The 14,390-nt window shown below is 33.5% G+C and overlaps 1 protein-coding gene across 1 annotated transcript; it reads left to right on the forward strand.

Annotated features, from left to right (window-relative positions):
- The first annotated feature begins 746 nt into the window (after positions 1-746).
- LOC126693709 (uncharacterized acetyltransferase At3g50280-like) lies at positions 747-2,523 on the forward strand. The gene has a single exon (XM_050389847.1). It carries the CDS (start codon positions 806-808, stop codon positions 2,147-2,149), a length of 1,344 nt encoding a protein of 447 aa, XP_050245804.1. The 5' UTR covers positions 747-805; the 3' UTR covers positions 2,150-2,523.
- The last annotated feature ends 11,867 nt before the right edge of the window (positions 2,524-14,390 follow it).

A 14,390-nucleotide genomic window follows, 5' to 3' on the forward strand; every position in this document is an offset into this window, starting at 1 on the left:
GCCCTTATATTTTTTCTAACGCAGTGAAATCATGACAATTCTATGAACGTAAGCACATTATTGAATCATACAAATTTTGTAAAAACTAATATATGAAATGTTATAGAGCATAGATGTATTGGTAGAAATTTGTGTTAATGGATTGTGTTTGTGTCTATCAAAGTAAATTATTCAAAGACATGGCTCAACATTAACCCAACCTATTTAATAATTATATCAAACCTTTTAATAATTTCTTTAGCTTTTGAATAATAATTTATTAATATAATTATTAAAAAAATTTAATTTTTTAATTATATTTAGTATTCAAATTTATTTTAGAAAAAAATGACATTTACTTATATTAACTTAGTTTAAATTCTTTGTCATTACCACCTCAAAAATGGCTCGGAAGGAGTTGAAATATGTCTTCTTCTTGTTTTGCTGAATGAGTCGAAGTATAGGTCATGTCGAGTATCTCCCGTTGTAATATAGTAAATAATAATTAATCAAGCTTTCCAGTTTCCATAGAAAGAAAGAGATAGGTGACTATCAAAATAAAAGAGAAGAAAAGAGAAGACAGAAAGAGATAAGTTCTGTCAAAAGTAGCGGCTAAATTAAGACAATATATTAACGTGGCCAAGATTTCAATGTTCGAGTGTGGACTGAGTGTGGACTGAAGACTAGTGAATGCCCTATTGCGCTCCACAATTTTGACACTGACATTGTTCGTATCCATTATTGACTATACGGTTCTCAAAGAGCTCCTTTTATAGCCAGCTATAACGGTTGCATATGTGCTCAGGTCATCTAGTTTGAACCAAAGATGACACACATTTGCTTCAAATCCACTAGTACTATCCGGGCAGCAGCGAGTCCTAACGAGTCAACTCGAAGGATTGAGTTAACTCCATGGGATCTCCAGCTGCTCTTAGTTGATCATATCCAAAAGGGTCTCCTTTTCTTCAAACCTACACCTTCACAAGAAGAAGAACTACAGGGCAGCAGTGTGATTAATCACCTAAAAACCTCTCTGTCCCGCACATTAGATATATTCTATCCCCTTGCTGGTCGCCTTGTCATGGTTGAAAACGATGATGACAAGTCCACCTCTTTCTTTGTTGATTGCAATAACCTTGGAGCCCAGTTTGTTCATGCGGTGGCTGATGATGTTACTGTGGCAGATATCCTTGATCCCATATATGTTCCAGACATAGTCAACTCCTTCTTTTTGATGAATGGCATATTGAATCACCAAGGCACTTCCAAGCCATTGTTGGCTGTGCAGGTAACTGAGCTTATTGATGGTATTTTCATCGGCTGCACTTTAAACCATTGTGTAGTCGATGGTAGTTCATTCTGGCATTTCTTTAACACCTGGTCTGAGATATCTAGAGGTAATAATATTAATCCCACATCAATATCTCCTCCAATTTTCCAACGTTGTTATTTTGATGGTATTATCGATTTCCCACTTCATATTCCTTTCCATCACAATGAAATCTCTGATGTGAGGTCCATTCCTCCTCCCCTGAAACAAAAGGTCTTTCATTTTTCAAAGAAGAAAATTTCACAACTAAAAGCAAAAGCCAATGCCGAAATGAGCACCAACAACATCTCGTCCCTTCAAGCAGTATTGGGTCATCTTTGGCGATCTGTGGTTCGCAACCGGCATTGCAGCGCTAATCAAGAGGCTCATTACCACGTAGCTGTGGGAATGAGGCAAAGAATACAACCACCGTTGCCAGAAGAATACTTCGGAAACGCGATTTTATTGGGGACCGTAACAACTACAGTTGAAAATCTTCTTGAGCACGAATTAGGCTGGGTGGCTTCACAGATAAACAAGGTGATTGCTTCTCAAACAGTCGAAGAAGGGAGGAAGTGTATAGAGGATTGGCTAAAATCCCCAAAGATATCAATACTTCGAGGAGTAACATGTAATGCATTGATCACAGGAAGCTCGCCGCGATTCAATATGTATGGTAATGACTTTGGTTGGGGAAGACCTATTGCTGTGCGAAGTGGTGCTGGCAACAAGTTTGATGGAAAGTTAACAGTGTATCCTGGAATGGAAGAAGGAAGTATGGATTTTGAAGCTTGTCTTTCGCCTGAGACATTGCAAGCTATGATAGATGATTCAGAGTTCATGGAGACTTTTGCCTCATAATTAAAACTTTTTTGTGATCCTTCTTTGACCAAGAAATGTTTGAAATGCAATTTGAAATTGTAGTGTGATCTTCCACTTTCTTAAATATAATAAAAAAAAAGAAGATGACCGTGGAAAACTTAATGGTAGTACTGTCTTTGAGAGAGAGAGAGAGAGAGTTAATTGCTTGAATGTTCACAGTGATTTGTAAGTGTCGAGTGTTATGACTCAGCTCATGCTCAATAACACCTTGAATTGTACGATTATTGAAGCACTGTCATATCTAGGAACTTGTTTGAGTTCAACACTTCAACAGTTCGACTATTTACACCTTGAATTGTACGATTATTGAAGCACTGTCATATCTAGGAACTTGTTTGAGTTCAACACTTCAATAGTTCGACCATTTCAAGTTGAAGCTCTTTCCACGAAAAACTATATCCGCTGACCTTTCCACACAGTACGCCCATGATTGAACCACTTTAAATCGGAGATTTCCTTTTGAGGACAGTTGAGCAGTTTGTGTTTAAAACGTAAAGATTAAAACATAAAATCGGAGATTTCCTTTTATGTTTGTTTGTTGTATATACGTTTCTGTTCTTAAAAACTTTAAATCAGAGAGTGAAAAAGCGTGGGTAGTTTCGTTTTTTTGGCTCTACCTTTCTTCTTATCTCTTTGTTTGAGGTATTTGACAGACAACTACTTTACTGATAGACACAAAGTGAAGCAACGCGGTAAGGGAGAGAAATAATGAGAGATAAGAACAAAGAAAAAAAAATGGGAGTCAGCCATGACCCATGAGTCAACTGCTTCCATCACAAGAGAGAGAAAAAGAGAAGACAAAAAAAAAGAAGAAGGTTGGAGAGAAAGAAAGATGAACATTTTGGATCCGTTTAGATTGAATTTATTGTTACTGAAATTGAAAATTGAAAACTAAAAAATGAAAACACTGTAGCAAAATAATTTTTAAATGTGTGAAAAGTATCGTGGGACCCATTTTTAATATTTTTAAATGCGCGAACAGTATTGCTACAGTACATGAATAGTACTACTACAGTAAATGAATAGTGATTTTTGTCTCTACACAGTAAATTCACTGTTCATACGCTGGAAAAAAAAAAAAAAAAAAAAAAAAAAGGGAAACGTGAATGCAGGTTTCAGCGGTTTCAGCTGAAACCAAACACTCACTTTGTTTTGGTTTAGTTCATTCATTTTTATTATTATTTGATATCAGTATATTTATCTCATTTAGAAGTAGTTTCTGCACATGGGTTCATTTTGCATGTGGATTATTACTTTCTTTTTTGCTTTTTTTTTATTTTTTATTTTTTATTTTTTTTTAAGAAAGTCTTGGCGGTTTGTTTTAACAAAGATGGAGATTTTTTATTTTTGGTTTAGCTAATTCATTTTATCTCTCTCTTTTTTTTTTTAATGAAAATATATTTATTTCATTTAGATGTAAGTTTTCCAGATGGGTTCATCTTGCAGGTAGATTATTACTTTCTTTCTTGTTGGTTTTTTTTTTTTTTTTTTTTTTTTTTTTTGGTAAAGTCTTGTTGGTTTGTTTTAATTTGTTATATGTAGTCATGTTTCTTTTTTTTTCGTAAAGTTATATTTAGTCATGTTCAGTGGCGATGCCACGTATAGCTCAGGGTGATCCTAGGAACACCCTGACTTGAAAAAAATTAAAAAATATGTATATATATTTAATCTGTATTAGGAACATCCTTAATCACAAAATTAGGAACACCATTAAATTAAAAAAAAATTATCTGTTCTACTTTCAAGCCAAAAAAAAAAAAAAAATTGTAATAGAGCCAAGCCCACAATGAGCCCAACAGATTATAGAGGTAGCAAACCCACGGATTCTCCAAAAAAAAAAAAAAAAAAAAAACCAATACAGAGAATTAGAAATCAAATCCACAGTCACCTCTCTGGCAGAGAAAACCAAACCCCAATACAGTCTATACAAAGCAAAAGCAAAACAAACTCCAATACATAGGTGTTTATCCAAAAAAAAAAAAAAAACCCAATACAGAGCAAACGAAAACCAAACCCTAATATAGAGTAAACCAAACTCACGGTGGTGACGTCGCTCGTAGCTCGCTCGTCGTCGCCGTAGCTCGCTCGCCATCATCGTTGCTCGCTCGCTTGCCCCTCGTTGTCATCGCTCGTCGCTTGCCCCTTATTGCAAATCGCAGATTATTTTGCTCTGGTGCTCGGTGCTCCCTCCCTCAAAGGAATTTCTCTCTCTTTTTCTCTTTGACTCTTTCTCAGTCTCTCTCTCTTTATCTCACTAAAATGAAAACTATGAAATGAAGTTAATGAATGAGTCTCTCTCTCTTTATTCTTTAAGAGTCTAACTCAGTAACTCTCTCTCTCTTTTGAATTGTGAGTCTCTGATTGGTTGGCCAAATTAGCTTTATTTATATTTTGCTTTTTGCCTGTTTTTTGTCTTTTTGAATTTGGCTTTATCTTATCCGTTGGTGTTGGTCAGTGTGTGTTAGCGTTGGTGAGATATTGATTGTCTTTTAGTGTAATGTGTATTGTGATTTGTAATTGTGAAATTTTCTGATTGGCAATTGGCTATTGTGATTTGGGCATTAGGCATGAGGCTTATGCTTGTATGTTGAGTGGGGAGGGGGTAGATGGGCTGATGGGCTTATGGGGCTGGGTAAACAATAATTCAAGCAGTGTAATGTGTAGCACATTACACTGCTTTAATTATTGTGTTGCACATGGGATGTGTAATGTCTGGCTCTTTTAGTGTAATGTGCACAAGGGGCTAAACAATATAACAAACTAAAGCAATATATTTAGTGACAAACAAATTAAAGCAATATAGTTTATTGTTATGATAAACAACAATAATTAAAGTTGTATAATTAACCAATACATTATAAAAGACAAATAAATTAAATTATGTTAGGCCAAATAACAATTAATAATTTTATAATTAATGAAACAATAATATAACAAATTAATGAAACAACTAAACAACAATAATTAATAATTATATTAATATTTCAAATGAACTTATAGTTTATTGTTTATTCTTTTGCTAGAATTATGGACAAATATTTGATAAGAAAACCACGTACCTAAGATTCATCTCCTGTGCAAGATTCATTTTCATCTTCTAAGTGAATTCGTGTTGACTTTAACTTAGAAAATCTTCCTTCAGATCCTGGGCAAAAGATATCAACTTATCATCATAATAATAATGATGAAATATCTTATTTAACAAAAGGTCCTTGTCAACTTGTTCATGATTACCCTGTATCATATTTTTCTGGAAAGCCCTGTCAATTTAGATCCGATTGGTATGTAAATAGAAAGTGGTTGGAATATAGTAGAGACACAGATGCGGTATTTTGTTTTTATTGCTACCTATTTGGGCAAGATGTTGGTAAGTAAGGAGGAGGTGAGACTTTTGTAACAAAGGGATTCAAACTTTGGAATCAGCTTGTGAAGTTAGATTCCCATGTTGGAGGAGTTAATAGTGCTCATAACCAAGCTGTCAAGAAGAGTGAAGATCTACTGAAGGAAAAGCAACACATTCAAAGTGTTTTGCTTAAGCAATCAAATAAAAATAAATTTGAATATCGGGTTCAATTAAATGTAATAGTTGATTGCGAAGATTCCTTTTATGCCAGGGATTAGCTTTTCGTGGTCATGATGAATCTCAAGGTTCAAAGTGATAAATGAAATTTCCTTAAGCTTCTACAATTTTTGGGGGATCACAATGAATCTATCAATGAAGTGTTGCAAAACGCTCCAAAAAATTGCAAGCTTACCCACTCTGATATTCAAAAAGACATTGTGAATGCAAATGCACGTGAAACATCCAAAGTCATCATTAATGATCTTGACAATGGGTTCTTTTCAATATTAATCGATGAGTCACGTGATATCTCAGTGAAATAACAAATGACCCTCGTTCTTCGTTATGTGAACAAAAAATGAATTATTATAGAACGGTTCCTTAGTATTGTACATGTAGCAAGTACCATCGCTTTGTCACTAAAATATGCTATTGAATGTTTACATTGTAATCATAATTTGAGTTTATCAAATCTATGTGGGCAAGGTTATGACGGGGTTAGTAATATGCAAGGTGATATCAATATTCTCAAAACTTTAATTTTGAAAGAGAATAAGTCAGCATTTTATGTCCATTGTTTTGCTCATCAACTTCAATTGACACTTGTTGCCATTGCTAAAAATCACATTGACATTGCTGAATTTTTTTATGTGGTTAGTAATTTAGTAATTGTTGTTGGAGGCTCTTGTAAGAGAATAGATGCTCTTCGAGATGCACAATTTGCCAAAATTAAAGAAGATTTAGAGAATGGTGTACGTAGAAGTAGGCAAAGTTTGAATCAAGAGACAAATCTTAAACGCCTTAGTGATACACGTTGGGAATTATATTATGGGACTATTCTCAACTTGATTTTGATGTTCTCAACTGTTGTTGACGTACTTGAGATTATTGAAGAAGATGGCCTCTCCAATCAAAAAGTTGAAGCTCAATCTATTATGAGGTCAATTCTATCTTTTGAATTTGTTTTTGCTCTACACTTGATGAAAAATATTTTAAGAATCACAAATGAGTTGTCAATAGCATTGCAAAAAAAAAAAAAAAAAAAAAAAAAAATCAGGATACAGTAAATGCTATGGATCTTGTTAAAGTATCTAAGTAACGATTGCAAGTGATGAGAGATGATGAATGGAAATCTTTATTGACTGAAATGTCTTCATTTTGTATCACACATGATATTTCTATCTTGAACATGGATGAAATATTTGTAGTTAGTGGGAGGCTGCGATGCAATACTTGACAAAATACAAATTTACATCATTATGGTGTTGAGCTATTCTACACAGTCATAGATATGCTATTTCAAGAGCTTAACAACTATTTTTCTGAGGCGAATATCGATTTTCTACTTTGTATGGCTCGCTTGAATCCAAGTAATTCATTTGAGGTTTTTGATAAGGAAAAGTTGATACGTCTAGCTAAGTTCTATCCCTTTGGTTTTCTTGGGACAGATATTTTGGCACTTGACTCTCAACTGCAGAATTACATTTTATCAAACTATTTTCTTTTTCATTCTCTCATGATTAAATTAGTTTCTACTCTCTCTCTCTTTCAAGTCTATCCATGTCTCTCACTCACTCTCAAGTCTATTCTCTCATTATCTTTCTCAAGCGGTTGCTGGTGGTGGCAATGCTTGTGGTGGCTGGTGGTGGTAGTGGCTTTGTATGGTGGTGCGTGAGAGAGAAATAGAGAAAAGTTATGGTGGGTGGTGGTCATTTTTGTGGCTGGGGTGGGTTAAGATTAAGGTGGGTGGGTTGAGATTCGGTCGGAGTAGGTTGAGATCGAGATAGGTTGAAGAAAGTGAAGACTGAAAAGAGTAAAAGGAAGAGATTGAGTTTGACTGAAAACTCGAGAAGGTAGGTAGATGAAAAAAAAAAAAAAAAAAAAAGGACACAGAGCTATGGAATCAATAAAATGAGAAATGAGAGTGAAACTATTCTCTCAATTGAAGGTAAGTGTAACACCCCAATCTAATTTCAAAATTAATTTATGGGTTTATATGCATGTTATTGTCTTAATTACTTTTAAGTGCATGAAGCTTTGATTTTGTGATATTATAGAACATATATGCTCTTTTAATGTGATGGATATAACTTTATAAAGGTAAGGATATATATATATATATATATATATATATGTATATGCAAAGTGATATTATTTTTGTAGAAAAGTTTGAGTGTGAATGTAAGAAATTATTTTTGTAGAAAAGTGAGTGTGAATGCAAGAAAGTTGAAAAAGTGGGGAAAAAGGGGGTGTGATTTTTCTTCCCTAGTCTTCCACATATCCCACCCCAATTGTTCACATCTCTTATCTTCTTTGACTGCCCCAAAAGTCCTCTCCTTATCCCGTCTTCTTGGCTGCACCAAACAAAAAGTCCAGCCCTCTTTCTTTACTCCTTTTTCTTTGTTTTTGTTTTCTTCTCTCTTGGCTTTTACACGGCAGCCTCCCTCTCTCACCAAAACAAAATATCCATCTCTAAAGAAATTAAAGGGTTAACACTAAAATTTCAGCTTCAAAGGTTGGGTAAGTAATCAAAACTTCATTTGTTTATTTCTACTTCTTTAACCTTGTTAGGGTACTTTTTTTTACACCTAATTTTATTTGAGTACCACCTATTTATTTTCAAATACTACTAATAAGTTATTGAGTTTCCCAAATATTTTTTGCTCTATTATTATGTTAATCACAAATATTTCACATCTCATTATCTAAATTGGGTTATGATATAAACTATCACAAAAAGCCCAAAAACTCATATTTTATCCAATTTTATTATCATATTCTATTTAAAACCCAAGAATACTTATGCTTGGCAATATTTGAGAAGCCCATGATTTAAGTCCATGGCAAAACAATTTTATCAATGGAATTTGAATCCATGATCAAAGCCCATGATTTAAACCCATTGCAATTTATTTATTCAAAGCCCAATTCTCATTGGCAACATCAAAGCCCAATTTTCATTGGCAAAATCAAAACTCAATTTTCATTGGCAATATCAAAAGCCCAACTTTCGTTGGCACTATTTAAAGCCCAATTTTCATTGGCAACATTAAACCCCAATTCTTATTGGCAACATCAAAAGCCCAACTTACGTTGGCACTATTTAAAACCTAATTCTTATTGGCAATATTAAAACTCAATTCTCATTGGTAATATCAAAAGTCTAACTTGCGTTGGCACTATTAAAAGCCCAAGCTAACTACTTGGCACTATTCTATCAAAAGCACAAGGTTATTAAATACTCGGCAAAATACTATATCATAATTATTTCACTTAAAAGTCCGATAATAAACAATACTTTAAATTCTTAAACATATTATTACAGTATTACAAGCTTATGGAATTTATGAATTATTTGTTCTCAAAACCCATGACAATCATCTTGTAAAAACCCATGGAAAGTTATGATTGTTAGACCAATGACATATATTTATAAACCCATGAAATACATGGACATCATTTGCATCGCGACATCCATAATATACACCTTCAACACTCATGGTAAACATTCAAATCCACAAGCTCATCATTTAAGTTATGATGCGATTATTAAAAACCATGAACATTATTACAACATGGAATTCATCAAAGTAAATACTATTTACAAGAGTATTTTGAAACTTGACCTATTGTTTCAAACATTACAACTAATTGCTCAAAGGCCCATTGCAAGTATTTATGAAAGACCCAAAAATATTTACTAGTAAAATCCATGAGGAATGAAAGCCCATGGCAACATGTACACACAACCCAGCCCATGTGAGCAAGCCCAAGTAAAAAACACAAGCAACTAACCAAAAGGCAACTAGAGACTCATACAAGGGAACCAAGCCTTTAAGAATGGACTAAGAGTTGTCCCATCAATTTTTTGCCACCCTCTACCTGACGTGAATAGTGCCCAAGGGCTGTCATATCAACTGAAGTCAAAAGGATGAAGAGATTCCATGATCTTCCTCAAGACTGCACCTCTAGCGGAAGGGGAGCTAAAACCAAATTATCCAAATTTCAACAAATTGATACTATAAATGTTAAAAACGATCAAGACATGATTCATGTACCAAGCCCGTGAATTTTAAAGGGGGAAATTTGGGAAAATATGGTTTGGAGGGCATAAAGGGATTTTCAGCGGAACCCCCTGAAGTAGACTAGAACTTAACACTTGGCTTAGGGTGTTGAAATCTTACTTCTTGGGGGACCAAATCTCAATTTGCAGTATTAGGATTTACTCTTGATACACAATAATTAAGCTCAACCCCGAAAATCTTGGCACTTAATGCAAAAAGCTCTAAAATCCCATCATTACCCAAAAAAGCAAGACAACCCCTCAAAGTGGATTTTCCTACTTCTGATCAAAAATCTCAGGAGAGTTAAACCTTGATTTTGTCACCTCTGATGAGTCATGCATTTTTGGATTCTTGTCAATCAATACTTCTCTAAAGCTCCATTATAAAAACATACACACTGAGGGAGAGGAGGAAGCCTCTCTAAGAACTTTTGTCATTGACTACATTCTACAGAAATTCAAACCCTATTAAGCTTTCTTTAAGCTCCCCAAGCTCTCTAGAGTTCACTCACAACCTTTCTCAGCCTATAGTCACTATAACACCAACATTCATCACCTTTCTTACACCTTCCTACTCCATAAACGTCCCATAACTGACCAGGATAGCCACTCCTTCTGAAACCCTTGGTCTATTTACTACTTTGTTCGTGGTTTAGCTTTCCTTAAGCTTGCCACTCATCATCTTCAGCCTACACTTATCTAATCCCAGATATTCTTCCCACCCCTCTACACAACCATAGCTCAAAAATGTCCTCTAACTAGACACAAACAGCCTATTACTCACAAAAAGCTTCAATCTCGGTGTTAATCTCATCCCACTCGCTCAAAATAGCCCACATTCACCTCATTCATGCCTTATAATTATACACTCACCAAAATCTTAGTTTTATATTTGCTGCACTGAGCTGGGGATCTTTCTCTCCCTTCATTCTATCCTATTTTTCCTCTTTTATTTGTAACTATGGAGCCTTTAATCATTGTTTATTATTATGATAAAGAATATAATGTATTTGTAACAATTGATTTTTTCTCTCACAATTGATGTAATGATGGCTGAAAGTACTATAAATTCCCTTGATCAAGACACACAAGGACCTCCAGGAGTGAACATTTTCCTAAATATATTTAATCATTGACTGCTGGACTCTAAGTATAATTTCACACTTACTGCTGGAGATAATACCGTATCGTTAGAGGACTGATTTGAACTATGACGCCGTAAAAAACTAATAATATAACAAATTAACAATACTAACGTGTTTATTGGGCTTTATTGTTGTCTTCTTGTTAGGGTGCAGTCTCTATCTCTTGCTTGGGCAGACCTACACCACACTGATAGCCTTTGGGCTTTATTCCAAAGGCCCATCATTGAGTTTCGGCTTGGCTACCCCATATTCTATTTGGGGACATCAGAAATTTTCCCCTTAACAAACTTCTATTCTGATTTTATAGGCTGAATTATGATTCTGTTTTAGTGATTTGAAGGTTTGATGATATTATGGTTTATTGAATGTTTAATAACATATTTTAGTATATTTATTATAGGTATAAAAATACCCAAATGAAGTTAAGGCCTATTACTATTTGTTAATGATTTTGTAAGAATATGTACTGAAACTGTCTCTGTGACAGATTTGATGTTTATAACAAGAAAAATATGTATTAAATCATATTCTGTGAATTAGAATGCCGGGAGTAGTTTTTATGAATTCTAAGACACACATGGTTGTTATGGAAGTAGTCTCACAGAATTTGGATAAACATAAAAATAATGGTTTAATTTTTAAATTACAAGAAATTCTATCAGGATGGATTTGAGTATGCTGTCTTATGTGTTTTTTAGTAAATCATGGGTTTATTCTTTGACTCCGAAATTTTTATGGTTTATACTGGACATACAGGGGAGTAGTTATGTAAAATTTAATGACAATTGGATGTGTGTGGACAGCCCATTTGTATTTTACAAATGGAGCATACGCTACTGTAATGAGAAGTGAACAACATATGCTTCACCTGATTTTGTGGATTTAATTATCAAGTTAGGGTGAATTTTTTAAGCTATAATGTAATATACTCATCCTTTGGTATGTTAGGATCATATATAACTTTTATTAATTGGTTTCTATGTGATTTAGTATTTCTTGTTGTCTGATGAATGTACTTTGTATTTGTGTGAACCTCATTAAGGTGGGATTAGGACTTCCTTGATTTTAAGAGATAGGTTTTGAAATGAATGTGTAAGTTTATGATAAGGGATAATTGATAGTAAATAATAAACTTTGATATTTGGTTTAGGTGTTACCAGTTCCCCAGGTCTAAGCTCCTTCGAATGTAGGCTCTCGGTTTCCTTGCTTTTAGGTAAGGGATAAGTTATATGAGCATTTGATAAGTCATGAGGTTATTTTAAAGTGAATTTTGCATTAAAAGGTTTTGATTAGAGATATGACATGTAAGCATATTTTAGACAAAGATATGTTCGTGAGCTTTCGAAACTTTATGTATACGATTTAAGCATATTGATGTCATTACTAATTTCCATAAACATGAAGTTTAAAGAAAAGAATGGAAATGCTATTATTATGAAATGTTATGCAAAACAAGAAATTTCAGTATGATGTATAAGTATGATGTCCTCTGGTGATTTGAACTCGGCTAGTAGGGGTTAATTACTGGCTTTCTATGGAAAATGTTATCTGTTTGGCCATTTAAAATAGAGGAAATGGGGTTGCCGTAACTCTTGGCTATTTAAAGTAAAGAACATGGGGTTGCCCGTAACTTAAATCTGAACAAGGCCTTCTCCCTAATGTGTACGGACGACCAGGGGGGGGGGGGGGTGGATAAAACCTTGAGGGGATGTTCCATCAGGCCTCTCAAAGAGGACAATATCATGCACACGAGGGCACCTAAATGTGATGAGGCATTCTCTATACAGACTTATCAGATATAGACTAACCAATATGTTATGAACAACTATGTTATGTTATTAATCATGAAAGAATTATTTTGTTTAAATACATTGTGAAAAGTAAAAGCCCTCAAGTCAAGAAGAAGTTTCTGATGAAAAGAAAAGTTGTTCATTAAAGACAAAAGTTTCTGAAAATCTGTTTTACTATAAAGATAAGGTTTCTGATGAAAGTACAAGTTATATTTAAAAGTTATCAGATACCTGTTTTTTATGAAATATTAGGTTTTATGACTATGAAAGTTATAATATTTTTTGGGAAAAAGTTTATAAAGAAAGGTTCTCTTATTGGGTCAAGATGTTTCTAATTTAATACAAAGTTGTCGATTAATTGATTTAAGTTAAAATGATTATTTTGTAATAAGAATATACATATGGTGACTTTGTAGGAAATGAAAGAAATTTAATCTGAAAGGTTTTGGTAATATTAACTTGATAAGAAAAAGGAGAACAATTATTTTCTATGAAGAGCGTATAAGTTATTATTATGAATAGTATAAAATACTATGCATGAAAAGATATTCTCCTATTCGAATATTCATAGAATAAAATGATCTGAATTACATGTATCCTTATTAAATTCTCATATATCTTACCTTTACTGAGTTGTGTAGCTCACTCCTTCCACTCTTTCAGTTAGTGGGTTTTATTTTGGAGCAGAAGGAGCTTTAGTCAAGTTTGGAAGAAGCTGGTTTTAGTTTGATATGTATAGATCCTAAATTAGCAATTTGATGTTTAGATTTGTAGTATTGTATATTTTAGGATAATGAAAGTTGTGTACTTTAAAGTATTAAGAGATGTATTATGTGAAAGTGTGGAAACTAAATGACTGGTAGATTATGTTATATTTTGAGTACAGTGTAGATGCTTTGACTATCAAGTGAAAAATTATATCAAGAAGTAAAGAAACAAGAATGAAAAGAAAAAGGGAAGCTTTTGTAAAATTTTTGTAAAGGTTAAGTTGGTTCTTGTTAATATTAGGTTAACCTTGATATGAGCATTCCGGGTATCGGGTTTGGGGCGTGATAGTAAGAGGTTGAAAAATGAGAAACACAAAATATTTAAAGGTAGGAGATGGAGATAATTCCAATTTTGAACATCTTTTCTTTGGCCATGGAACTCTACTTTTTGGCGCTTTGGGGTGGGTTGAGAGAGAGAGAGAGAGAGAGAGAGAGATTAATTAATAAATGAATAGTTTTTAGCTGTGATGTAAAAATAAAACCTTTGATATTTAGTGTATTGTAAAGGGAGTTGTTAAAATAGATAATTTTGCTTTTTAAGTTGCTAAAAACTATATTTTTTAGCTTTCTTACCGTGAATACTCTAATTCTACTAGGAGATAATGTACAAGTAAAAGATTTTAAATGGAATTGAAGTAAGAAGATGACAATGTACATTAATATTATTTCATTCTTCTTTCTTCACTAATTGGCTATCAATAGAGATGCATCTTAAAAACTCATATACATATGCTATCAAGAAATATGAAGGGTATACATCTCAAAGTAAAGTGGAATTAGTCTCCCTTCTCAACTCTCAAATGATCAAAATAATTCACACTCACACAGGAGTGGAGTGTTATTTCTTAAAATTTTGGTATAAATGAATCTAATTTTGCTATACCTAGTAGTAG

This window comes from Quercus robur, chromosome 7 (assembly GCF_932294415.1).
Source record: "Quercus robur chromosome 7, dhQueRobu3.1, whole genome shotgun sequence".
Lineage (NCBI taxonomy): Eukaryota > Viridiplantae > Streptophyta > Magnoliopsida > Fagales > Fagaceae > Quercus > Quercus robur.